A 25,302-nucleotide genomic window follows, 5' to 3' on the forward strand; every position below is an offset into this window, starting at 1 on the left:
GGAATAAACGGTCTAAAGTGTTCTAAGTTTCTTGTGTTGTCCAGGAAAAAAAAATAAGAGTATGGGTATTACATTTAGTAAAGAAAAAGACACAATATTTAGGGTTATTACTGTATATATTTTAAAGGAATATATGGCTTTCCAGGTAATAAGGAGAAAAATAATAGAATAATTTCTTGTAGGGCCAGATGGCTCACACCTGTAGTCCCAGCACTTTGGGAGGCCGAGGTGGGGGGATCACTTGAGATCAGGAGCTGGAGATCAGCCCGGCCAACATGGTGAAACCATGTCTCTACTAACAATACAAAAATTAGCTGGGCATGGTGGCATGTGCCTATAGTTTCAGCTACTCAGGAGACTGAGGCAGGGGAATCACTTGAACCTGGGAGGCAGAGGTTGCAGTGAGCCAAGATCGTGCCACTGCACTCCAGCCTGGGCAACAGAGTGAGAGTCCAACCCCCAAACCCAAAAAAGAAAAAATTATTGTAAAGTTCTCAATCAGTCTGGTACAAACCAATGAAGGAAAGAAAAAGAAACAGAACAAGTAGGATAAATAGAAAATATAGAACCATACCTAGAATCATAGGTAGAATCAAAATTACACATACCAGTAATTACTTTAAAGGTAAATGGACTAAATGCCCCAATTAAAAGACAAAGATTATCAAACTGGATTAAAAAATAAAATTGTAAATTGTAAGAGACATGTAAAACTTAAGAATCCAGAAAGTTAAAAAAACACATTTGGAGAAAGATTTAGCTATCATACAAACACAAAACAAATTTGGTTGTAGGGTTTTTTTTTATTTTGAGATGAAGTCTTGCTGTCACCCAGGATGGAGTGCAATGGCATGATCTTGGCTCACTGCAGCCTTTGCTTCCTGGGTTCAAGCGATTCTCCTGCCTCAGTCTCTGAGTAGCTGGGATTACAGGCGCACACCTCCAGGCCCGGCTAATTTTTGCATTTTTAGTAGAGACAGGGTATCACCATGTTGGTCAGGCTGGTCTTGAACTCCTGACCTCGTGATCTGCCCACCTTGGCCTCCCAAAGTGCTGGGATTACAGGTGTGAACCACCACACCTAGCCAGTTGTAGGTATCTTAATATCAAAGTAGACAATGTAAAAAGCATTATTGGTGTCTTTGCAACGACAAAATGCTTCCTTTACCAGATAGATATAACAATTTTAAACTTGTATGTACCTAGAAACATAGCTTAAAAATACGCAAAGCAAAAACTATACAGAAAGGCTTAGACAAATTCATAATCATGTTGGGATATTTTAATGCACCTGTCCCAGTAACAAATAGAATATTTGAACAACATAAACAGTAAAATACAGCAAAATTGAACACACATATATATAATAGAGAGAAAACACGTGCATAACAACTAAAAAATACATAGTCTTTTGAAGGACCACATATTTACAAAACTTGAGCAATTTTGTGACGTAAGTCTTAACAAATTTTAAAGGATTGAAATTCTACAGATTATATTCTTTCACCACAATGTTATTAACCAGAAATAGGCCAGGCGTGGTGGCTTATGCCTGTAATCCCAGCACTTTGGGAGGCCAAGGCAGGTGGATCAACTGAGGTCAGGGGTTTGAAACCAGCCTGGCCAACATGGTGAAACCTGTCTCTACTAAAGTACAAAAATCAGGCAGGCTTGGTGGTGGGCGCTTGTAATCTCAGCTACTAGGGAGGCTGAGGCACAAGAATCACTTGAACCCGGGAGGCAGAGGTTGCAGTGAGCCGAGACCACAGCGACAGAGGGAGACTTCGTCTAAAAAAAAAAAGAAAAAAAAAGGCAGAAATAAAAATAACTAGAAAATCCTTATATTTTGAAATTTAGAGATATCATTCTAATAACATATGGCTCAAAGAAGAAACCACAATGGAAATTAGAACGTATTTTCAACTAAACAATAATAAAAATACAAACTATTAAGACTCATGGGATGCAGGGGAATTTATAGGTTTTAATTCATACATTTGAAGACTGAAGATCAATGAACAAAGTCATCAGCTCTCTGCAACCTCTGCCTCCCAGGTTCAAGCGATTCTGCTCCCTCGGCCTTCCATGTAGCTGGGACTATGGGTGCGTGCCACCACGCCTGGCTAATTTTTGTATTTTTAGCACAGATGGGGTTTTGCCATTTTGGCCAGGCTGGTCTCGAACACCTGACCTCGGGTGATCCACCCACCTTGGCCTTCCAAAGTGCTGGGATTACAGGCATGAGACACCATGCCTGTTGAACAAAGTCATCTTAAGAAATTAAAAAATGAATAACAAATAAAACAAAGGAAATAATAATTATGGAAGCATAACTAAATAGAGTACCATTCTTTGTATGGTATATACAAAGAATCAAAAAAGCTCAAAATTGGTATTTTCAGAAGACTAATAAATTAATATACCCATGGCAGGACTGATAAAGAAAAAGGAGAGAAATGATACATATTTTCTTTTTCTTTTTGTTTTTGTTTTTTGTTTTTTTTTTGAGATGGAGTCTCGCTCTGTCGCCCAGGCTAGAGTGTAGTGGCGTGATCTCGGCTCACTGCAAGCTCCGCCTCCCAGATTCACGCCATTCTCTTGCCTCAGCCTCTCAAGTAGCTGGGACTACAGGCGCCCCCCGCCACGCCCGGCTGATTTTTTGCATTTTTAGTAGAGATGGGTTTCACTGTGTTAGCCAGGATGATCTCGATCTCCTGACCTCGTGGTCCGCCCACCTCGGCCTCCAAAGTGCTGGGATTACAGGCGTGAGCCACTGCACCCGGCGATACATATTTTCAATAATTAAGATGGGAATATTATTACAGATCCTGCAAATACTAAAATTTTATGAACAATTTTATGTTATTAAATTTGCAAATTTAGATGAAATGGACAAACTGACACAAAGAAATAGAAATCCTGAATATTCCTTTTCTGTTTTGTTTTTTTCTTTTGAGATGGAATTTCTCTCTTGTTGCCCAGGCTGGAGAGCAATGGCACAATCTTGGTTCACTGCAACCTCTGCCTCCTGGGTTCAAGCAATTCTCCTGCCTCTGCCTCCCAAGTAACTGGGATAACAGGCATGTGCCCCCACGCCCAGCTAACTTTTTGTCTTTTTAGTAGAGACAGGGTTTCACCGTCTCTACTAAAAGATGGTCTCGATCTCCCAACCTCAGGTGATCTACCTGCCTCAGCCTTCCAACGTTCTGGGATTACAGGTGTGAGCCACGGCACCCGGACCTGAATATTTCTTTATTAAAGAATTTGAATCTATAATTTAAAGTCTTCCAATAAGAATGCTGCAGACCTGCCGGGCGCGGTGGCTCAAGCCTGTAATCCCAGCACTTTGGGAGGCTGAGACGGGTGGATCACGAGGTCAGGAGATCGACACCATCCTGGCTAACACGGTGAAACCCCGTCTCTACTAAAAGATACAAAAAAAAAAAACTAGCCGGGCGAGGTGGCGGGCGCCTGTAGTCCCAGCTACTCCGGAGGCTGAGGCAGGAGAATGGCGTGAACCTGGGAGGCGGAGCTTGCAGTGAGCTGAGATCCGGCCACTGCACTCCAGCCTGGGCGACAGAGCGAGACTCTGTCTCAAAAAAAAAAAAAAAAAAAGAATGCTGCAGACCCAGGTGGCTTTACAAGCAAATGCATACAGGTATGAAAAGAAGAAATAATGGCATTCATACACAAACTGAAGATTGGAAAAGAGGAAGTACATGACAACTTCTTTTATAAGATCTGTATAACCTTGATATTAAAATCTGACAAGAGGCCGGGTACAGTGGCTCACACCTGTAATCCTAGCTTTTGGGAGGCTGAGGTCAGTGGATTGCTTGAGTTCAGGAGCTTGAGACCAGCCTGGGCAACACTGTGAAACCCTGTCTCTACGAAAAAAAAGGTTAGCTGGGCATGGTGGTGTGCATCTGTAGTCTCAGCTACTTGGGGGGAACTGATGTGGGAAGATCACTTGAGCCCAGAAGGTGGAGGCTGCAGTACACCAAGATCTTGCCACTGTACTCTAGCCTGGGTGACAAAGTGAGACCCTGTCAAAAAAAAAACAAAAAAAGAAAAAATTGACAGGAAAGAAAAATTTCAGGTGAACCTTCCTCATGAACATAGATTCAAAATCCTAAACATATTATTAGCACACCACATTTAGCAATTTATGAAAAGGATAATGCATCAAAACTTTATTTGGTTTATTCCAGAAACAGAAAATTGGTTTAAAATTAAAAATAATAAATATAAGTCAACACATTTACAAAATGAAGGAATAAAATCATTTGATCATTTCAGTAGATGACAAAATTCAATATTCATTCATGATTAAAAAAAAACTTTTAGAAAACTAGGATGGAGACTGAGCTCAGTGGCTCACACCTGTAACCCCAGCACTTTGGGAGGCTGAGGCAGGTGGATCATGAGCTCAGGAGTTCAAGACCAGCCTGGCCAACATCGTGAAACCCCGTCACTACCAAAAATACAAAAATTAGCTGGGCGTGGTGGTGTGCGCCTATAATCCCAGCTACTTGGGAGGCTGAGGTGGGAGAATCATTTGAACCCAGGAGGTGGAGGTTGCAGGGAGCTGAGATCATGCCACTGCACTCCAGCGTGGGTGACAGAGTAAGACACCCTGGGGAGGAGAGGAGAGGGAAGGGGAGGGGAAGGGAGGAGAGGGAAACTAGGATGGAAAGGAACTGCCTTAATCTAATTAAATAGGCCTATAAAATTCCTTCAGCAAATATCATCCCTAATGGTAAAAGCTTTCCCTCTGTAATAAAAATCAAGACCTGATATCCACTTTACTCAATGTCATGTTGGAGGTCCTAAGTGCAGTGTCCCTCACTTTATAGGCACGCTGCATACACAGTTGGCATCAGCAAAGTAGGGCCACCAAAACTTTATTTTTAAATGATTTGATTTCTAAACAAAATTTTAAAAACATCAAATTTAACGCAATATTGCAATAATTCCCTAACCACCCTGCTCCAACTACTTTCTCTTCATAGAGCCAAATTTTTAGAAAATACAGATCAGATTATTGGTGAAGAGACCCAGGACCTGGTCATGAACTACCAGATTTGCCTGCCTCTCCATCCCATCCCATGTATTCCTTCCTGTTATCTGCATTCCAGCTTCACCAGCATTTTCAGAGTCTCAAAGGTGTCATGTACCTTCCACATCTCGACCTTTGGAAAAAACCCTTTCCTCAGCCTGGGACCATTTCCACTGTCCTCTTCACCTAAATCCATCCTTTAGATTTTAGCTCACCAGTTCAGGGACAACCTAATCACAAGTAGGGAATAGCCCCAGTCACAATGAGCACATCTAGGATCCACAACTTGCTTTCCAATGTGATTTTTCAACAAAGAGGAACCAAGGCTCCTTGGAGAAATGGTTGATTCTAGGACTGGAGCAGAAAATATACAAGATGAGCCTGCAGCATCTTACAATGCCAGAAAGTAAGGAAGTGCTCAAAATATACACTCTCTTATGATTAGAGTATGTCAAAGGCACACAGAAGTCAACTGAAAGAGCTCCCGGTGGCCAGAGTAGAGAATCAAGGAAATAAATAACGCATTATGGATTATAATCCATGAGTCTCAATTGGTATAAAAAAGATGAATACATTGATAAGTGGGGGAGAAGAGAGAAATCTCCTATGCAGAAGAATTCCAGACACTTTTTGTAGACACTCTGCCCTCAAGGAGGGGAAACATAATCCTCATTTCTTAAATGTGGGCTGCTCAGAGTGACTCCCTTCCAAACACTACAGTATGGAAAGGGGCAGGGGCTGGTAGTGGAGAACAGTCAGTGTTCAGTGCAGAAATCTGACAAGCACTGTATTTGCTAGGTGATCAAGGTCAACATCAACAGTGAAGTCATGTTGATAGTAGGTATCCTTGATACAATGTGATGAGAATGGCATTTTACCTCTGTGGTCTTCCTCCCCCAAACACAAAAGCCCAGTCTAATCATATCATGAGACAAATATCAGACAAATTCCAGTTGAGGACATTCTGCAAACATTTCACAAAATGTACTCTTCAAAACTGTCAAGGTCATCAAAACCAAGAAAAACCTAAGACACTGCCATAGCCAAGAGAAGCGTAAGGAGACAGGAGAACTATTAATAGAGGTAATGCGGTACCACGGATGGGATCCCAGGGCAGAAAAAAAGAAAATTAGGTAAAAATTAGGGAAATCTGAATAAAGCATATATTTTAGTTAATAATACTGTATCAATATTGGTTTATTAATTGTGCCATGTGTACCTGACAAAATGTAACGGGGAAAACTGGGTATGGGAACTCTCTGTAGTATATTTGCAATTTTTCTGTAAATCTAAATCTGTTAAAATCTGTATGAAAAACATCAACAATTAAATAAGCTCTAAATAGTGAATAGAACATGGTATACCTCCTACTTCTCATAAATTATTCAAAAGTCTGCCAAGTATTGGTCTGAATATGGAAATCATATTTTGCTGGGGAGTGGGTACCTAGGCCTTGTTGTATTTTTCTTTATGCCTTTTTGCATATCTAGTATTTCATTTTTTAAAATGCTCAACTGTAAAGCAATTACATAAAAGTCAAAATGTTGTTATCTCCCATGATGGCTACTTCATTTTAAAATATCAAATTATTTGAACATAATTTCTTAATGATTGATTCTGCTTTGCTGGTACCCAAGCATGGCCAGTGTGCCCACGGGGTGCTGGGCACTGTCTCTGGGGAAGCAGCAAACCAGACTCATCTCTAGGTGGCCTGGGCTCAACAGCTTCCTGCCATTTTCTTTGATTGATAGTTAAGATTTTTTTTTTAATTTATTTATTTATTATTATTATTATACTTTAAGTTCTAGGGTACATGTGCATAACGTGCAGGTTTGTTACATATGTATACTTGTGCCATGTTGGTGTGCTGCACCCATCAACTCGTCAGCACCCCTCAACTCGTCATTTACATCAGGTATAACTCCCAATGCAATCCCTTCCCCCTCCCCCCTCCCCATGATAGGCCCCGGTGTGTGATGTTCCCCTTCCCGAGTCCAAGTGATCTCATTGTTCAGTTCCCACCTGTGAGTGAGAACATGCGGTGTTTGGTTTTCTGTTCTTGTGATAGTTTGCTAAGAATGATGGTTTCCAGCTGCATCCATGTCCCTACAAAGGACACAAACTCATCCTTTTTTATGGCTGCATAGTATTCCATGGTGTATATGTGCCACATTTTCTTAATCCAGTCTGTCACCGATGGTCATAATCTGAAGATTTGTTGTTTTTTGTTTGTTTGTTTGTTTGTTTTGAGATGGAGTCTCGCTCTGTCGCCCAGGCTGTAGTGCAGTGGCCCGATCTCGGCTCACTGCAAGCTCCGCCTCCCAGGTTCACGCCGTTCTCCTGCCTCAGCCTCCCGAGTAGCTGGGACTACAGGCATCTGCCACCACGCCTGGCTAATTTTTTGTATTTTTAGTAGAGACGGGGTTTCACCCTGTTAGCCAGGATGGTCTAGATCTCTTGACCTCGTGATCCGCCCGCCTCTGCCTCCCAAAGTGCTGGGATTACAGGAGTGAGCCACCGCGCCCTGCCGGCATTTTTTTTTTTTTTTTCCTGACAACTTAATGTGTATCTATCCTAATAGATTGCCAGCTACCTGGGAGCAGGGATGATTGCATATACATTGATTAGCAAACTGCCTGGCATACAATAAATGGTCAATAAGTATTTATTGAGTGACTATAACTTAATGATTCAAAACTTAGACCCTAGAGTTACCTGGACCTGAAAATGAAGTTTAGCTTCCCCACTTACTAGGAACGGGGTCAATAATAATGCCTACTCCTGAAGGCGCTTTGTGGACGAATGTGCTTACTTATTATGGTTCTTTGTAAATGTTAGCTATGATTTTTATTAGGTGCGTGCTGAATTAAATAGCTTAATATTTGTAAAGTGCTTAGAACAGTTTCTGGAACAGGGTAAGTGCTTCTTGTTTGTGTTTATTTATTTTTTTAATGTTGCTGTTGACCAAATTAAACTTCACATTCATTTTGTTTAGTCTGTTAGGGATATTCTTTGGAAAATCTTCCACATTCTGTGGAAAGATAAGGCCTAAAATGCATGCTATTCTGATTCGTTCAAAATATATCACTCTGGGACATGTGTAATTCAGAAAGGAACCTGATCTGAACACTTCTGTAGTAGTTATGGAGAAGTAATATGTACTACAAAAAAGGAATCATTCAATCATTTAAGAAAATTGCTGGCCGGGCGCGGTGGCTCAAGCCTGTAATCCCAGCACTTTGGGAGGCCGAGATGGGCGGATCACGAGGTCAGGAGATCGAGACCATCCTAGCTAACACGGTGAAACCCCGTCTCTACTAAGAAATACAAAAAATAGCCGGGCGAGGTGGCGGGCGCCTGTAGTCCCAGCTACTTGGGAGGCTGAGGCCGGAGAATGGCGTGAACCCGGGAGGCGGAGCTTGTAGTGAGCTGAGATCCGGCCACTGCACTCCAGCCTGGGCTACAGAGCAAGACTCCGTCTCAAAAAAAAAAAAAAAGAAAATTGCTGTGCACTACAACAATACCATTCATATGTAATTAACAATCCACCTTTGCAAGGGTTTGTTACCTGGTTTCAAAACATTGGCTTTCAAACTTTTTGCCCTAGCTCAAAATGTAAGAAATACATTTTACATTATGACTTAGTACACAATAATATATATGTGTGTGCATATATAAGCATATATTTACATGCCTAAATATTTGTGTATATATATGATGGAAACAAAATTTTACTACGCAATGGTCATTCCTAGTAAAGTGATGGATGCTCTCTAATACTGTTTTTAGTTCCAGTAGGTGAGAGGGTAAGATAATTTGCACTTTTTTCTTTTTCTTTTTCTTTTTTAGACGGAATCTTGTTCTGTCACCCAGGCTGGAGTGCAGTGGTGCAATCTCGGCTCCTTGCAACCTCTGCCTCCCGGGTTCAAGCAATCCTCTTGCCTCAGCCTCCCGAGTGGCTGGGATTATAGGCACATGCCACCACACCTGGCTAATTTTTGTAGTTTTGGTAGAGATGGGGTTTTGCCATGTTGGCCAGGCTGGTCTTGAACTCCTGAGCTCAGGAGATCCACCTGCCTTGGCTTCCTAAAGTGCTGGGATTACAGGTGTGAGCCACCACCTCCAGCTGAGAATTTGCACTTTGAACAAGTCCCAAGTTGATGCCGTTGCTACTAGTCTGGAGACTAGTAGCAACTTTGAGAACTTCTACACTAGACAATACTAGTGATTGAAAAAAAGTCAAGCCCCACTGAGTGCCTCCAAGTGCTGGTCTGGCCCCCGTCTTCAAACTCATTTACACTTTGCTTTAGATTCAACATCCACCTGCTCCTGGGATAATTCTGGGTTCCCCCACTTTTGGTGGGTCTTGTGTTTCTATTTTCCTTACCTGTCAAAATGTCCACACTCATCTCTTGCCTAGTTGTTCTCTCTCTCTCTTTCTCTCTCTGTCTAGAAATGGAAAGGTAAAGAGGATACTAGGATGGTCTGACTTGAGAGACAAATGCAATTAATCATCACAGTAATTCAAGGGAAAGTTATACAGTACTTGCTATTTTTTTCCAGGCATCCAAAATGAGTTAGTTACTGCCTTGGCATAAAGTCAACCAAAATTACGGGAATACCTGTGCCTATTTCCTCTTTATGATTTTTGGTCTTTTTGCTTTCCAGAAATGGGGCAATGTATAAAATTATCAATGAAAAACTTCCTTGCTCTTGGTCATTACTTTAATCAAAAAAAGTTCAACAAGTACATATTACAAAGATTCTCTTGGTAGAACACCGTTAGCTAAATAGAAAGAGGAACCGTACTTAAACACTAAATCTAGTTGAAAAAGCAAATGATCCTTAATTGTAGATTGATGAACTCCGGCCAGTGATGGTATCATAGCCTAAGATGAAATTGGGGAAATCAAATGTTAAGAGGTCTCAGATTGACATCACGAGGGCAAAGAGATGAAACAAATAGTGGTATCTGGCCAAGGAGCAGCAGCGTGGCAGCTGGCTACTGGCTTCCATAGGAAAGAGAGAAATGGTACCTACCTGGGACCAACATGGAGGGAGGCAGAGAGAGGCTGCCCCTCCAAATGGGGAAACTGACTCTTTGGGCAGGAAAGGAAACAGTGACTGAAAAAAGGAAATCAGCTGTTATTGGTTGAACAGAAAAGGGTACTGGTATCCACTCTAAGCTTTCAGGGAAGGAAGAACTGGTTGGCTCCCAGTTCAGACAAAGCCTCTAGCATCTGAATTACTCTTATAACTGGTTTTGTATGCTTCCCTCTTTTGCGTCTCAGGTTTAAAATGTTCTTTCTTTTGAGTGGGTGATTGAGATGGAAGTTCCATTGTTTTCTGGAGTAGGCACTCTATGACAAGAATATCACTTAATTTCCCTTTAGCCACTGTGGGTTTAAAACAAACAAACTTAGGTCGCATTTTCATAAAAATCACAACTAAATTTTGGGTTATGGAGGAGGTAACCAGGATAGAATATGCTTTGGGGGTACAAAACTGTTGAAGGGAATCATTGTCAGCAGCTTTTCACAGCTACCCAACCACAAAATGCATTTGGCTCTGAGAGTAGTAGTAGCCAGATTTTGGCTTCTTTTGTTTTATTCTGTCCCATCCCCCATCTCCTCTTGGATGCCTTGGGATTCAAATGTAGATGAAATGCAGATTGTTGGGAGAAAGGAAGACGTGCCTGGTTTGGCTGGTAATTGGGAAAAGAGGAGGATCTCAAACTTAAAGTTTTAGTCATTGTTCTCCTGAGATGGGAAAAGGCTGTGATTCTTGATCTGAAGAGTCTTACCGTGGGTAGTACTTGCCATCAATGATCAATTGTTTGGATTTGAGGAAGAGCGAATTTAATTATGTTGGCCTACAACAACGGGAGCAGGTCAGGTAAGAATCTTTTATTGCTGGTAGACATGTATTTTAATCATGTGTGCACATCGTCTCTCTTTTTGGCTACTTCTCGAATCTTTTAAGAGTCATATGTCTTACTAGTACATACTATTGTGCTGTATGTATTTTTGGTGCAATCTTCTCGATGTGCTTAGGGGATGTGATTTCACTTTTATTCTCAAGCCACTGAGAAAATACTTTAATAGCACCCACACACGTGGTCATGGAAACTACAGAACTTTACTGTTTCATAAAAGGTGGAAATTCCAAGTCATTAAATAATCTTGGGCATGTTTACTTCTACTATGAGTGCTGATAAAATGTTTATGTAAAAAAGTGACGGAGGAAAGCAAAGTTTGCTTAAAAGTAAGACAAATGGAACGAATGAGGTTAAAATATATATGTGTGTGTGTGTGTGTATATATATGCAAAATAGCATTCCATAAATCTGAGTTTTAAATGGAGGGCAGATGAAAGGAACAAAGTGGACAACTGAGAACTTGCTCAACTTCTCAGTCGCTAGGTGGATACCCATCTTCGCCAGTGGAAGCCAACGGTCAGAGTGGAGAGGTAGTTGGAACTTAGGAGTATGGCTCACTCCTGCTTTGTTATAGAGGCTACCGGTGGTTACTCTTAATGTCGTAGACTAAGGATAGCAGCGTAACATTCCAGATTGTCAAGATTGAAAAGCTACGTAAATTGACAAAGGTCTATGTAAATTGACATTTTTGAGTTACCTTTTCGAGGCTATAATTCTTCCCCTTTTTGTTTCCACAATGGGGAAAATCACCTTACTAGCTCAGTATCTGAATATGTTTGTTGTGGATGTCTACGTTCCTTTCTTTTCCTTTCCTGGGCAACAATGGCAGTTTTGGAGACTCCTTGGAGACCACAATACCATTAAGCACATGGTGGAGCTCCTCCTGAATGCCTGAGCTTGTGGATGTTCTGAAGGGGGCAAAATTAGGGTAATGGTCATGGGGAGAAGTGCTTGTATTTGTATTGGTCCATCATTGCATAATAGGCTTATATGTTAGATGTATCTGTTTATTTCCTATTGAGGAGCTCTTTCTTCTTTATAGTTTATTTTGCTTGAGGGATTTTTAACTGTCACCTGCCAGTACTTGAGCGCTTGCCGAAGTGTGCGTTCAATGCTTCGGGATTTCTCAAATGTATAAAGTCCTACTCCTTGCCTTCAAGGAACTTGCAACTTTTGTTGAATCGGTATACCTAGAGAGAAGGCAACAATGAAATGCAGCAAATAATGGAAATGCTAAGTGAGAGGAAAGAGGCGCTGTTTGGAGCAGGGAGAGGGAATTGGCTGGGCCATCAGGGACAGAGGCAGAACTTGAGAAGCCTTGACCAGTAGATGAAGTGGTGACTTTAATTTGCGATTCTTGTGCAAGCATTTCATAATGGGAATTGCATGTGTGAGTATTGGGCTTTCTTGTGGACACTGAAATTCCATTTATTAAATAACACCTTATTTCCTATACAGAGAATGGTGCTAGGGGCCAGCGTCAAATTTGAAGATGAAGTCTGATTGAAAGTCATCGTTTGGAGATGGGGTGGGGTGAAGAGTAGACAAACATTAAAATACAGAGATGAGTGCTGCAGTGAGCACGCGTGAGCGCTTAGGCAGCGCTTGAAGAGGGAGTTACCTATTTGGCCCTGGAAGTCAGCAAGGCTATCCTTTTAAGGTGATGCCTAAGCTGGGAGTTTGTTTCAAAAGGTGGGGACCGCAGGTAGAAGCACTGCTTAAGGGGAACGGCGATTCGACTCGCAGTCACTTAAGGGTCGGCGTGGTGCTTGTTCCTGGGCGTGGGGAGGGCAGGAAACCGCGGGGTCTGTAAAACGCCCCGTGGTTGTTGAAACGCTGTTGGGGGGCACAAACAAATAGGGCTTTAGGAAGAAAACTGGTGGGAAGAGCCTGGTGGCTCCAAGGTAGGTTAGGAACTGGAGCGAGATGGAGCACGGAGGAGTGAGGCGGCCCGAAGGATGCCCGGGGAGACATGGAGGAACTGGCGAGGGCTTCCCCATGCAGGGCCTGGGGGAGAAGGTGAACTAATGCCTCCGCAGTGCCCCGTGGGGAAGTTCCGCATACACGGCCAGAGGGTTCGGAGTTGCCGGCTGTCTGGGGGAGTTGGGCCAGGAAGCCCCTTCTTTCGCCACCGATGGGGCACGTCCAGGGCCCGGCAGGTGTGCCCTGGCAGTAGATCTTCCCTGGGAAGTGGAGCGCGAGCCAGCCCTCGCTGTTCTGAGCGAGGGCCTGTCGTGTAGTCCATACCGTTCCGCGAAAGGAACTACCATTGACAGCCTCGTTCGATTAGAACCCGGACCTCCCGGGAATCCAGACTCCGTCCCCTCCCCGCTGAGCTTCGGAGGAGGCGGACGCTCCAAGAGGAACCCGGAGGCCTGGCGTGGGGGGAGCTGCGGGCAGAGCGGAGGCAGCCGCGCCCTCGCGCCGCCCTCCGCCGCGCCCGGCTCCCACCCCCGGCCTGCCGCCGAGCCAGCGTGCCAGCCGGAGCGCGCCGGGCCACCCCGCGGGGCGCGCGGCCCGGGCTCCGGGTCTTGGCGGCGGCCGGCGGGGCGGGCACGGGGTAGGGTGGGTGCTCCACCTGGCCACGCCGCCGGCCCTCTGCGGGCTGGCCCGGCCCCGGACGGGCGGGCGCACGGAGGCCGCCTCTTTGGGCTCCTCCTGGAGGGAGGCGCGCGGTAGACCGCCGTCGGGGCGGTGGGCTCCAGACGCGGTCCGGCTCGCTCGCACGGTTCCCTGCCTCATCTCGGGTCCGTCGCTGCCCGTCCCGGTGTGCACGACCACCCTGCGCCTCGAACTTCGAGGTCCGGGCCCCGCCTGCCCCGGGCCAGGCCGCGAGCGCCCACGTCGAGTAGGGCCGGGGGGCGGTGCCGCGGGCCAAGCCGACCCCGCGAGCGGGACTGGGGAAGTCGGAGCCCCGCCCACCACCCCGCCCCCGCGTTCGCGGCCCCGCCCCCGCGGCCCCGCTCCTCCCCTTCCTGCCGGCTCGCTCCCGGCCCCGCCGGCCGCCCGCCTCGGCCCCGAGTGGAGCCCACTGCTCCCCTCGGCTGCCCCGCCCCGCCGCCGCCCCGCCCCTCCCGCGCGGGCGGCCCGAAAACCCGGAGCGCGGGAGCGCGGCTCCGCCGGGCCGGGCGGCCGCACTGGGCATGCTCAGTAGCCGGGGCAGGTTTTTTGGTCGCAAGTAGGAAGCTTTCTGCACTACACCGGAGAGGGGAGCCGCGATCCGGCCGCGCCGCCCGCACGCCGCCGCGCCCGCCCCAGCCCGCCCGGCCCCGCGGCGGGGCGCGATGAGCCCGAGCCCGAGCCGGCCCGCCGGGGAGTGAGCGCGGGGCGCCCAGGGCGCGTTGCGCAGCTGCTCCTGCGCACAACCCCGCCGCGCCGCCGGCCCGCACTGGCCGCGGAGTGCGAGAGGCTCGTCCGTGCCCAGCGCCCGGCCGGCCGCGGGAGCAGGAAGCGCAGGCCACGCAGGACCCAACTGAAACAAAGTGTCGGCCGCCCGGCGCCGGCGCCCGCCCCGACCCTGCCCCTCCCGCCCGCAACTCCGCCGCCCACCATGGCTTCCGAGGAGCTGTACGAGGTACCTCCCCTCCCCCCGGCCTCGGGCCGCCCCCCGCCCGCCGCCCCTCCCGGCCCGGCCGTGCCGCCCGACGGCCCCGCTCGCCGCCCGCGCCCGCCGCGTCCCCTCCCCCGCCGCGGCCGCAGTTTGCTGGACGGGAAATGTGTGTGAAGGGAGCCCGAGCCTTCGCTCCGAGGGGCCCCGGCCGGGGGGTCCTGAAGTTGCCGGGCGTAGGGGGGGGGGGAGGGTCCCGGCCGTGGGGAAGTGGTGCTGACACAAGTCACTTGCTCAGACTGAGCTCAAAGTGCTTTTGGCGTGGGTCATGGAAGTGGAGCCCCCGTTGCCGCTCGGCGGGGACCGTGGGCGGTGCGGGGGTGGGGTGGGGGGGGGGTTCTTGACCATTTAATAAAGCATTTGCGAGAGGGTTTTGCCCCCGGTCGGGGGGTGGCTGGGAGAAGACCAGTGCAAACGCTTTCGACTTTGCTGTTCGCCAAAGCGATGCAAAATCTCGCACCGAAAATGCTAAACGTTGACCACATGCTTTAATTAGGTTAGCGTTGTGGCCAGAGCCAGGAAATTTAAATTTAACGCTGATACACCGTCATTCATTTGCGCCGCAGCGTTGCAAATGAGAAGGGCATAGCCAGAACTGTAAGTTATGGTCGATGGATTTAAACCAGCTTCCAGTTTGAGAGTTACCAATTTGGATCGTTAAGACATGTTTTGTATGTCTCCATGTAACTTCTTTTGACGTATTTCAAAGTAGACTTCCTGGGAGTACAGAAGTTTGGAAGGCTTTCTGTTCTTCTGGGTAAATGATTGTCTGGTTTCACATGTATTTATAAATAAGTTCCTGAGAGACTTAAAACTTGGGAGGACTCTCTAGAGTCACCTTTATGATGCGTTTAGGGACCCAGGTGTTGAGGGACTAAAGGAAACATCTATAACAAATAGAGCCCTGTGGCCCCAGGGATCCTTTCGGTTGTCTTCTCTTATGGGCGTATTATTGCTGTTGGCATAGAGTAGAGCTTTGTTGTCTGCGATATTAGTCTTCTGGCAACTTTTTTGGTGCTTTTTAAGAGCAAGTGTTTGCAAAAGTTCTCAGGAGGAAGCTGCCTTCTGTAGAATTAAGGGTAAGGTTGTTGCTTCTCCTTACATTGTATGTGGTCAGTATACCTTAGCTGGTACTGGAAATGTTCCATTCTTTTCAGCCCTTTTACACATTAGCTGTGCCCCACTGTATTCAGGATACTGTTTGAGGTCATTTGAGGATGTAAAAGAAGAAAAATCTCCCTGTTCTCAAGGAGCTCTCCTTCTAGGAAGGAAAGTGGTGTCTGTCTGGAAGACACAGAAATAGAGGCTGGGATGTTTGAGGTTGAGGTCTTCCAGGTGAAGTCTGTACAGGGGGGAAGTACATAGCATGAGGGTATGGGGGATTTTAGTTTCTACATTAGATCATTCTTTGGTTGTTTAGTCATGAGCGTTCACGCTTGGCATTTGCTTTTGTGAGTATAATTACATAATCAGTTCCATCAGTGGATGAGAGTAGTAGCTTATACGTAAGTTGTATCCTATGTGTATAAGAATCATTCTGAAGACAGCACATTTCACACCAGGACATTATGAACTAAGGTTAGTTCCTTCTGTGTTTATTCTGTATATTCAGGTTTTTATTCTTAACAGAAGTCATTAATGAGTAACATTTTGTACTAAGTCTGTGTTCATTGAACGTTTATTGAATGCTTGCCATGTGGAGGTTTCACAGGGAAATATTGAGGTATGAGAATGGTTCATGCTTTCAAGGAGTGTCTATTGGGGAGGAAGTAAGTATATTGCAAAGAAATGATACACCTGCACAATTGAACTTCCGATTCTGGGGTTTATTTTAGTTTTGGAAAAAGATATTATAGAAGTATAGTACAGGTGATAAATTTAAGTATGTGTAGTAAATATGTAGTGGTCAGTATCTCTCAAGGCAAAATTTATAACTTTTCCTTTACTTGTAGGCACCACTGTGACTGTGTTACCGTTGAACACTGTGACTGTGTTACCGTTGAACACTGTGACTATGTTACCGTTGAAAGTTGACATTGAAAGTTTTGCATAGCAGTTGAGAGCCTAGATTTGGAGTCAGACAACCCAGTTAGTGACTTCCAACTCTGTCAGCTTGGGTAAATTAGTCTTGAAAGCTCAGTTTCCTCATCTGTGAAATTGGGATCAGTGTTTCCCTTACAGAGCTATGAAGTTTAAATGAGAACATAAGTAAAGCCCACCCTAAAATTCCCATGGCAAGCACCCAGTAAGTGATGATGATTGTATTGTAACTGGCTTAAAATGCCTCCCTGAAACGTGGTTTTGTTTCTAAAGGTATAGTTGTATTGTTTTCATAAAGGCGGTATTATTTGTAGGGCAGAAGTGATACGCAATTGTAAATGAACACGATCGTCTGAGAAGGCTGGGAAAGACACTAAGATACTTTTTGTGGCCAAGTCAAGGGATGTTAGTTGCCTTGGTTTGTCCGTTTCTGCCTAAACTGAAATAGAAGTTTTATATTTGGCCTCAAGCTCCACGAATCTAGAAGGATGTATTGACAGGAGGAAATGCGAGGTCTTGCTTCTTTGAACTCACATGCTCTGGTAGGAGGGCAGGTCTGCAGTAACTTTGGGAACTTGGGTAAGTTACCCAACTGCTGAGCCTTGGTTTTCTCGCCTAAAAGAAATGTCTCCAATACTTAGCATGGAACCTGGTATGTAGTAATAGGTCTTTATTAAATGTTTAAATGGGTATTGAAACTAGACTTTGTGGACAAAAAATAAAGGAACAGATCCTGGAAAAGATGGGTAGAGCATGAGTCTTGCAAAATTTGAAGAGTTACTGTTAGTTGAAAGATAGAATAGATTTACTCCCTACTTTTCCAGCAGCTCAGATTGAAGAAAAACAAATTTTTGATGCGGCATGGGTTAGAACTTCATAGTTTTCACAAAAAGACAAACATCCTTTACATCACTCTTCTAATGTAAAGGGCCAGATGATACATATTTTAGACTTGTGGGTTATGTTATGGTCTTTGTTGCAACCACTCAGCTCACTTCATGTAGTGCAAAAGCAGTCGTAGACTCCTGTATGAATGTGCGCGGTGTCTCAAACTGCTTATGGATAGTAAAATTCATTTAGTATATTTTATATCATTTTTATGTGTCATGAAATACACATTTGTTTTTTTTTTCCCAATCACTTAAAAATGTAAAAATGATTCCTAACTTGTAGGTTCCACAAAAATAGGCAGTGGGCTGGCTTTGCCCTGTACGTTGTTTGTTAAACGCTGCTGTAGGTGATCAACTGTCATAGTCTGTTTAGGAACCTGCGTTTACTCAAGGGTTGGGGATATGTGGACGTTAGACAGTATTTCTAACTTTCATCCCAGCTCTAGACTTAGAGCTAGAAGATCTGGGTGGTATTCTTCCCTGCTTTCCTCCCTCCCTCCCTTCCTCTGTCTCTTTCTTTCTTTCTTTCTTTCTTTTTTTCTGGAGACAGAGTCTTGCTCTATCTCCCAGGCTGATGTGCAGCGGTTTGATATCCACTCACTACAACTTTGCCTCCCGGGTTCAAGCTATTCTCATGCCTCAGCCTCCCAAGTAGCTGTGATTACAGACGTGCACCCTCCCCCGCTCCCCAGCTAATGTTTTGTATTTTTAGTAGAGACAAGGTTTAACTATGTGGGCCAGGCTGGTCTCAAACTCCTGGCCTCAAGTTATCTGCCCACCTTGGCCTCCCAAAGTGCTGGGATTACAGGCATGAATCACTGCACCTGGCCTTCCCTTGTTCTTAGAAGCTTGTTAAGTAACTTGTCTTGTACTTGTCTTAACTATCTATCCTAAACTTTCTCATCAGTAAAATAGGGAGGATGATAACTAAATAATTGAGGCTTAAATGGCATTAGTATGTAAAAGCAGTACTAAAAAACATTTTCCATTTTTAAAGAGGAAAAAAAGCACCCAGCTCTCCAACCATGAAACCAAACCTGTTTTCCCGTCTTAAAGATTTAGAATTTGAAAATATTCTATAAATTGATTATATCACCAGAGAAAGCTGTGAGGTCAAGAGGACCTTAATTTATCTGGCAGTCAGGTAACCACCATAAGACTTTGTTCATGTGGGACTGAATAAGGAACGTGTGCTGTAGTAAAATGGAATAAGCATTCTCTTTATTTGTATGTGTTAATAATTCCTTTTTTCCTCAGTAGATGTGGATTATTCCCTTGAGAACTCCTGTAATAGTTAATTTAAATTTCAGTAAGTTCTCAATGATTAGTCTTGACCTTCTGAGAGAATATTTATATTTTCATTTTCAAAAATGGAAGTAAGCTTTTAAGAACGAACTCGTATCTGGTGTGTAGAAAATTGTTTTAAAGTTGGTTAGTTTGAAGGGATGATCAGGATTTGCAGGGGAAGGTAGGTCCTTGGAATCTTTCTTCCTACTTTGGGATAAGATTCCTGCTCTCTCCTGTGCACCACAAGGCTTTTACTTATGTTGACTGAAAGCAGTTATGAATAAAGTCTCAATCTGTAGTTCAAATGGAAGTTGCAGAGACCAGGACACCTTTTATGGATGTTGGCCAAGCTAAGTCAGCATATGTTGTATGTGGTGTCGCTGTCTGAAAAGATTGGGATCACCAAAATTAGGAAAGCAAAAGAGTTCATTTGACTTCCGGAGTTGATAGTGAGGCAGTGAGGTCAAACGTGCGTGTGTGTTTTGAAAATAAATAGCCTATCTTAAATGCTCTTTTTCCTGTGAGTTGCTGAGAATATTATTTATTCATTTGCCCCAGCAACAGTGTGGAGACCTCCCATGTGCTCTTCCTTTGAGCTACTTTCAATTCCTGTGTACCAGAATAGTGTGTTTTCATTCTTGCTGTGATATCTAAGAATCATAGACTTTTCCCTCCTGCTCTGTAATGATTTTAACCACGGAGAATATTTTCATGGTATGTAGGCAACACTTTCTTCGCATTGTTCTGGTTCACAGTTTTGGATAACTGTGATTCACAAAGCCAGGTCTGAAATGAATTCTTTTGTAAATAAGGAGTGATAGTTTTTATATTGTGAGCACTCCTAGGTGGAACAGGACCAGCCTGGGGTCTTTTTTCAATTCAGATTCTTGAACCCAAACCACGAGATTATAATGTTCAGTGTTTGGATGGAGACCGGAATCTTATGTTCCGAGAAGCTTCTTTTTGGAATGCCGGTGGATTTAGGAGCCTCTGGATACGCCCTTCTGTGTTTCAGACCCTTAGGCTATGCGTGGAGGTGGGTGGGGGTGGATTGGGGATCTGCCTGGCAGAAGAGGAGCTCTAAGTGGACCATACTGTTGCTTTCTGCAGGCTCCTTGACCCACTGCTAGTTGTTAGCTGAGTAATTCCAGGAAGGGAATATTACAAGCATCAAGTAGTTAGCTAAAGGTGTTGTAATTTCTGTTTTCTGTCTTGATTGCCTGGCGTGTTTGTCCACTAGAATGGAGTGCTTTAAAGCTCAGATTCATTTTCTGGTCATTATTTTCCACAGCTCAAAATATTGCAATCGTTGCATAATTGTTGAGTTACTTTAATGGAAGAGTGAATTACAGGAATGAGTCTCCATTCCTGACTCCTTGCTTACCTCCAGGTTCCTCCTCCCCTAAGCATCATGCCTCTTGCTGTTCCTTTTACATTTTGTTCCTCATCTCCTTACATGGTTTCAACTCTAGAATGGAGAATTTCACTGTTTCCCACACAAACTTAATTCTCTTCAGCCTTTTAAGCTGGGCATGGTTTTGGGGTTCATGTTCTCCAGGAAGTCTGGGGAGGGCCTATTACAAGTCTAGATATGACTTTAAATCCAGTTATAACCTCAACTAGAATTTTATGAAAATTTGTACAAGTACATATGAGCATATTTCAGGGGGGAGAGAATCAAGAGCTTTCATCTGATTCTCAGATGGATATAGGACCCAAAGCAAGTATTAAAAACAGCATTGAGACCTTTGAACTAAGACTTATCTGTGGCTGCCCTCCATGGACCACTTTGACATTATTTTTGTCGAACTGTCCTCTGCCACAACCTGCAGTAAAACCATATTAAAACCTCACTGATTGGGTTTAGAAGTCGTATACTGTTTCTAGTCTTTAAGTGACTAATTTTGCAACTATGCATACATGAAGTCTAAAGATAGTCAATATTTAATGGCACTTCTGACAATGTGAAGATTTTACAATCCTTGAACCCTGGTGCATTCCTGAACTCACATGCTACTGCTTTCTTATTGCCCATGAAAAAACCCTCATCAAATAGAATATTATTATTTTGTACAGCCTTTCTTTAGATTCACCTATGACTTTAGTAGTTTCTTCACCAGTTTCTTCAATCAGATCATCCATTTTATATCTCAGAACTTCCTTCTGGGATTTTCTTTTTTTTCTTAAGTGTATCCTTTAGAGATTTCTTTAGTGAAGGTCTATGGATGGAAAAGTTTCTAGGTTTTTTTTTTTTTTTTTTTTTTTAATTATCTGGACATGTCTTTATTTTGCCATCATTTTTGAAAGAGAATAGTATTTCAGATAAAACTGGTTAATTGGTTCATTTCTTTCCTCTCATTCTGAAGATGGTGCTCCATTGTCTTCTGCCTTGCCTTTGCGCTATTCTTGAGACTTTTTTTTTTTGAGATGGCGTTTCACTGTTGTCGCCCAGGCTGGAGTGCAGTGGCATGATCTGGGCTTACTGCAGCCTCTGCGTCCCTGGTTCAAGTGATTCTCCTGCCTCAGCCTTTCAAGTAGCTGGGATTATAGGCGTGCACCGCCATGCCTGGCTGATTTTTGTGTTTTTAGTAGAGATGGGGTTTCACCATGTTGGCCAGGCTGGTCTCGAACTCCTGACATCAAGTGATTCACCTGCCTCAGCCTCCCAGAGCGCTTGGATTACAGGGGAGAGCCTCTGTACCTGGCTGAGACTGTTGTCAGCATAGGTGTAGACACTTTCTAGGAGATCTGTCTTCTGTCTCTGGTTGTTCTTGAGATCATCTCTTTGACTTTGGTTTCCTCTTGTTTAATACAACAGTGTATTTTGTGTGATTTTTTTTTTTTTTTAGGTGGGTATATGTTGTGCTGCTTTTTGAATTTGTGCCTCATCAGTTCGAAAATGAATTTGGCCAATTTGTCTTCAAATACTGCTTCTCTGTACTCGTCTGAAATTCCAAGTAGACATCTATTGGATCATTTCATTCTCTCTTCCTTGTCTTTTACCCTTTCATTTCCATCTGCTTGTTTGTGTTTTATTTTCTTTTTATGTGCTGCATTTTAGGTATTTCCTTGGATCTAAACTATAGTTTACTAATGAGCTGTGTTTAATCTGCCATTTTATTCAACCATTGAGTTTTAATTTTCAGTAATTATGTTTTTTTGCTTTGAAATATTCTGGTGAGTTTTTACCTAATCTGCAATTCATTTTTTAAGTCTTTGGTGTTTTTCCATTTTTATGATTTAGTCATCATTTTGGGTTGGGGGTAGTTACTGAGGCAGTTGGAGTGTTTTGCTTGTTTCCTACAAGTGCTATGTAGTATCACTCTTAATGAGAGTTATATTTTATTAAAGATCTAGTTAATTTGTAATGAGAGGGCCCTTTGGAGTAATGTTTGCTTTTATTGCCAGAATCTGAAGAAATCTGCTTGATTTGGAATTTGTGGCATGAGCAGGGATTGAGGATTTGAACCAACACTTGAGATTTACCTAATGATACTGAAAATGCAAAACAGTAGATTTCAAGGCGACTGTTTATGGAAATGGATTATAATAGTTATAACACAGTTGCTTCTGAAGCAAAATGTTCAACATCTTTGTTCTGTCTGCCTTGATGTATAATCTTGTACCACATAATGATACTTTGGTCTTACGATGGTGGTCCCATAAGATTATAATACCACATTTTTACTGTACCTTTTCTATGTTTAGATATACAAGTTGATATGGTTTGGCTGTGTCCTCAAATCTCATTTTGAACTGTAGCTCCCATAATTCCCACGTATCATGGGAGGGACCCTGTGGGAGGTAGCTGAATCGTGGAGTGGGTCTTTCCCGTGCTGTTCTCCTGATAGTAAGTCTCATGAGATCTCATGGTTTGATAAAGAGAAGTTCCCCTGCACAAACTCTCTTGCCTGCCACCATGTAAGATGTGACCTTGCTCCTCATTCACCTGTCTCCATGATTGTGAGCCACCCCCCAAAGCCATGTGGAACTGAGTTAATTAAACTTATTTCCTTTATAAGTTACCCGGTCTTGGTTTTGTCTTTATTAACAGTGTGAGAATGGACTAATACACAAGTCCTTACTGTTGTGTTACCATTGCCTGCAGTACAGTGCAGTAACATCTGTACAGGTTTGTAACCTGGGAGCAATAGGCTTTACCATACAGCCTAGGTGTGTAGTAGGCTACAACATTGAGGTTTGTGTAAGTTCACTCGGTGAGGTTCGCACAACAGTGAAATTGCCTAACAACGCATTTCTCAGAACGTATCACTGTAGTTAAGCAATGTGTGACTGTATAGTATACTTTCTTTTTTGCGGAGAAGTCAGCTTCAATATATTTCGAGAATGTCTTTTGTTTTATTTACCTTTTGTCTCATTTGTATTAGGCCCTCTGCTATGTGACGTTTTCTATGTTGGTAGTTTCCTAGTGTTCGTTGATAAAACCCAACAATGTTGACTGCACATCATGAATGTTCTTTGGTTAAAATGTATCCATTTTTCATCTGTACCCATTTTTCATTAGTAGTTTACTGTTGAGGAATTCGGGGCGTCACATAGTCGCACACAGAAGCTTCTCTTATTTTATTAATAGCATGTAACTAATGTGGACATCCCAGCTCTTTAACGTATCTGAGAACCAGGACAAACACAGTCATCTTCGTTTGCAAAAAGATCCACCACCCCGTGCACACTGGACGACAGCTCTGGGTCTCTCTTGGAGACTGTTGACATTTGCTTTAGGCATGATGTACTCAGACTTAACTGGCGTCTTTAGCATGTTAGAAACAGGTTATTTGGTAAAGGAAAAGGCTCCGCCAGAGGCCGGTGAGTTGATGTTAATAAGTTTGCTCATGAAGTTCGCTGAAGAGGGTAGCCGGTGATGACACTCCAAGTCTTGGGGTAACAGTCTCTGTGGGGCCAGTCCTGCACCTCTTAGAGCAAGTGAAGGGCACGCTTATGAAAGAAAAGGTGTATGTCATGAAGAGCTATCAAGAAGGGTTTTTTTTTTTTTTCTTTTTGAGACGGAGTCTTGCTCTGTTGCCCAGGCTGGAGGTGCAGTGGCGCGATCTACGCTCACTGCAAGCTCCGCCTCCCAGGTTCATGCCATTCTCCTGCCTCAGCCTCTCATGTAGCTGGGACTACAGGCTCCTGCAACCATGCCCGGCTAAGTTTTTGTATTTTTTTTAGTAGAGACGAGGTTTCACCATGTTAGCCAGGATGGTCTCGATCTCCTGACCTTGTGATCTGCCTGCCTCAGCCTCCCTCAAGAAGGGTTTTTAAAAAGTGTTGCTATGTAAGTGTAAGTGAAAAAAAGGAAGTCTACTTTTACGGTAAACTTAAATGCAAATTTTAGGGTCGTTTCCACCCAAGTCCTCCTAACCGCAGGGGAGTCAGCAGGTATTCTCCTAAGGAGCTGGAGTTGGGAATGGGGAAGAAATGGCTTTTGCAAGCCTGACCTGTTGTTTGAAATCTCAAGTTACCTTACTTGTTTTGTGATGTTAACCATGTAGTCCATACCATTTTTGGGATTCAATATGAAATATTTTAGACATATTTACCAAGGAACTCTTGTGCATGGATCCTTGATTCAGGATGATGTTTCAGGAAGCTGAGCTGTGGATCAGTGGCCTTGTGTGCCCTTGGTCTCTTGCTGTGTGTGTGTCCTCCGGCTCCAGAAGCAGAGACGGACTGTGCTATCTTCCATAGTGATGCTGGGTGAAGGAGGCATTAGCTCATTTGGTGAAATGTAAATAAGATTTGAATTAAGTAGTTCAAAAAAGATTTTAAAAACTTGTTTTACTATTTGTTTTCCACCAATAAAGATTAAAAACTACTTGTTTTCTGTCTGCAGTCGTCTTATTGCTAGGGATTCAAGGGAAGGTGTACTCGTAGTTTTTGTCTCGAGTCTCCCTGTTTATTCTCTGTACTTTAAAAAAAGTGATGGTGCTGTTGCCTTGAGCTGGCTGTGGGAGCATTTGTAGGGTCCCTGTTGGAATGAGGAGCAATCTGCTTCGTAACTGCTCGCTGTCTGTGGGCTAGACCAGAGTACCCTTGGAAAACTCCGTGTCTTCCAGGGAGTTTCCACCCTTTTTCTCCTCCCCCTTTCCTGAGTTTTATTGCCTGCATGTCCAGCTGTGTCCCTCTAACCTGATTTTCAGCCATCTGCCAGGTCCCTCGAGTTGAGGCTTCGTTCCTCCTGTCCTGATTCTTGACCCTGGCTTCTGCACTTGCTGTGGCTCTGCAGAGCTCTGGCCTTGGAAGCAGAAGAATGGCTGCCCACTGGTGTTTGTGTTACCTGGCTTTTCGTCTGCACGGTCCAGAGGGAAGTTTTCAACCGTCTTACACCTCAGGCCTGTGAGCTAGGGTGTAGCCAACTCTCCCAGCAGGACAAGCTTCTGGGGTTCTTAGTCCTCTAACTTCTCTTTCATATGCAGATGAGCTTTGGAACTTAAAGCCAGAGGCGAGTGATTATTTTATT

The 25,302-nt window shown here is 44.1% G+C and overlaps 1 protein-coding gene across 2 annotated transcripts in view; it reads left to right on the forward strand.

The window, feature by feature from the left end:
* Nucleotides 1-14,172: 14,172 nt before the first annotated feature.
* Nucleotides 14,173-25,302, forward strand: part of CDYL (chromodomain Y like) — a 173,648-nt gene continuing 162,518 nt past the window's right edge. The window contains exon 1 of one of the 2 annotated variants that reach the window (XM_031666886.1): nucleotides 14,173-14,571. In XM_031666886.1, coding sequence (XP_031522746.1) covers nucleotides 14,548-14,571 — 24 coding nt within the window. In that variant the 5' untranslated portion in view covers nucleotides 14,173-14,547. The remainder of the gene's footprint in view (nucleotides 14,572-25,302) is intronic. The other variant, XM_031666887.1, reaches the window with a different exon arrangement.

This window comes from Papio anubis, chromosome 6 (genome assembly GCF_008728515.1).
Source record: "Papio anubis isolate 15944 chromosome 6, Panubis1.0, whole genome shotgun sequence".
Classification (NCBI taxonomy): Eukaryota; Metazoa; Chordata; class Mammalia; order Primates; family Cercopithecidae; genus Papio; species Papio anubis.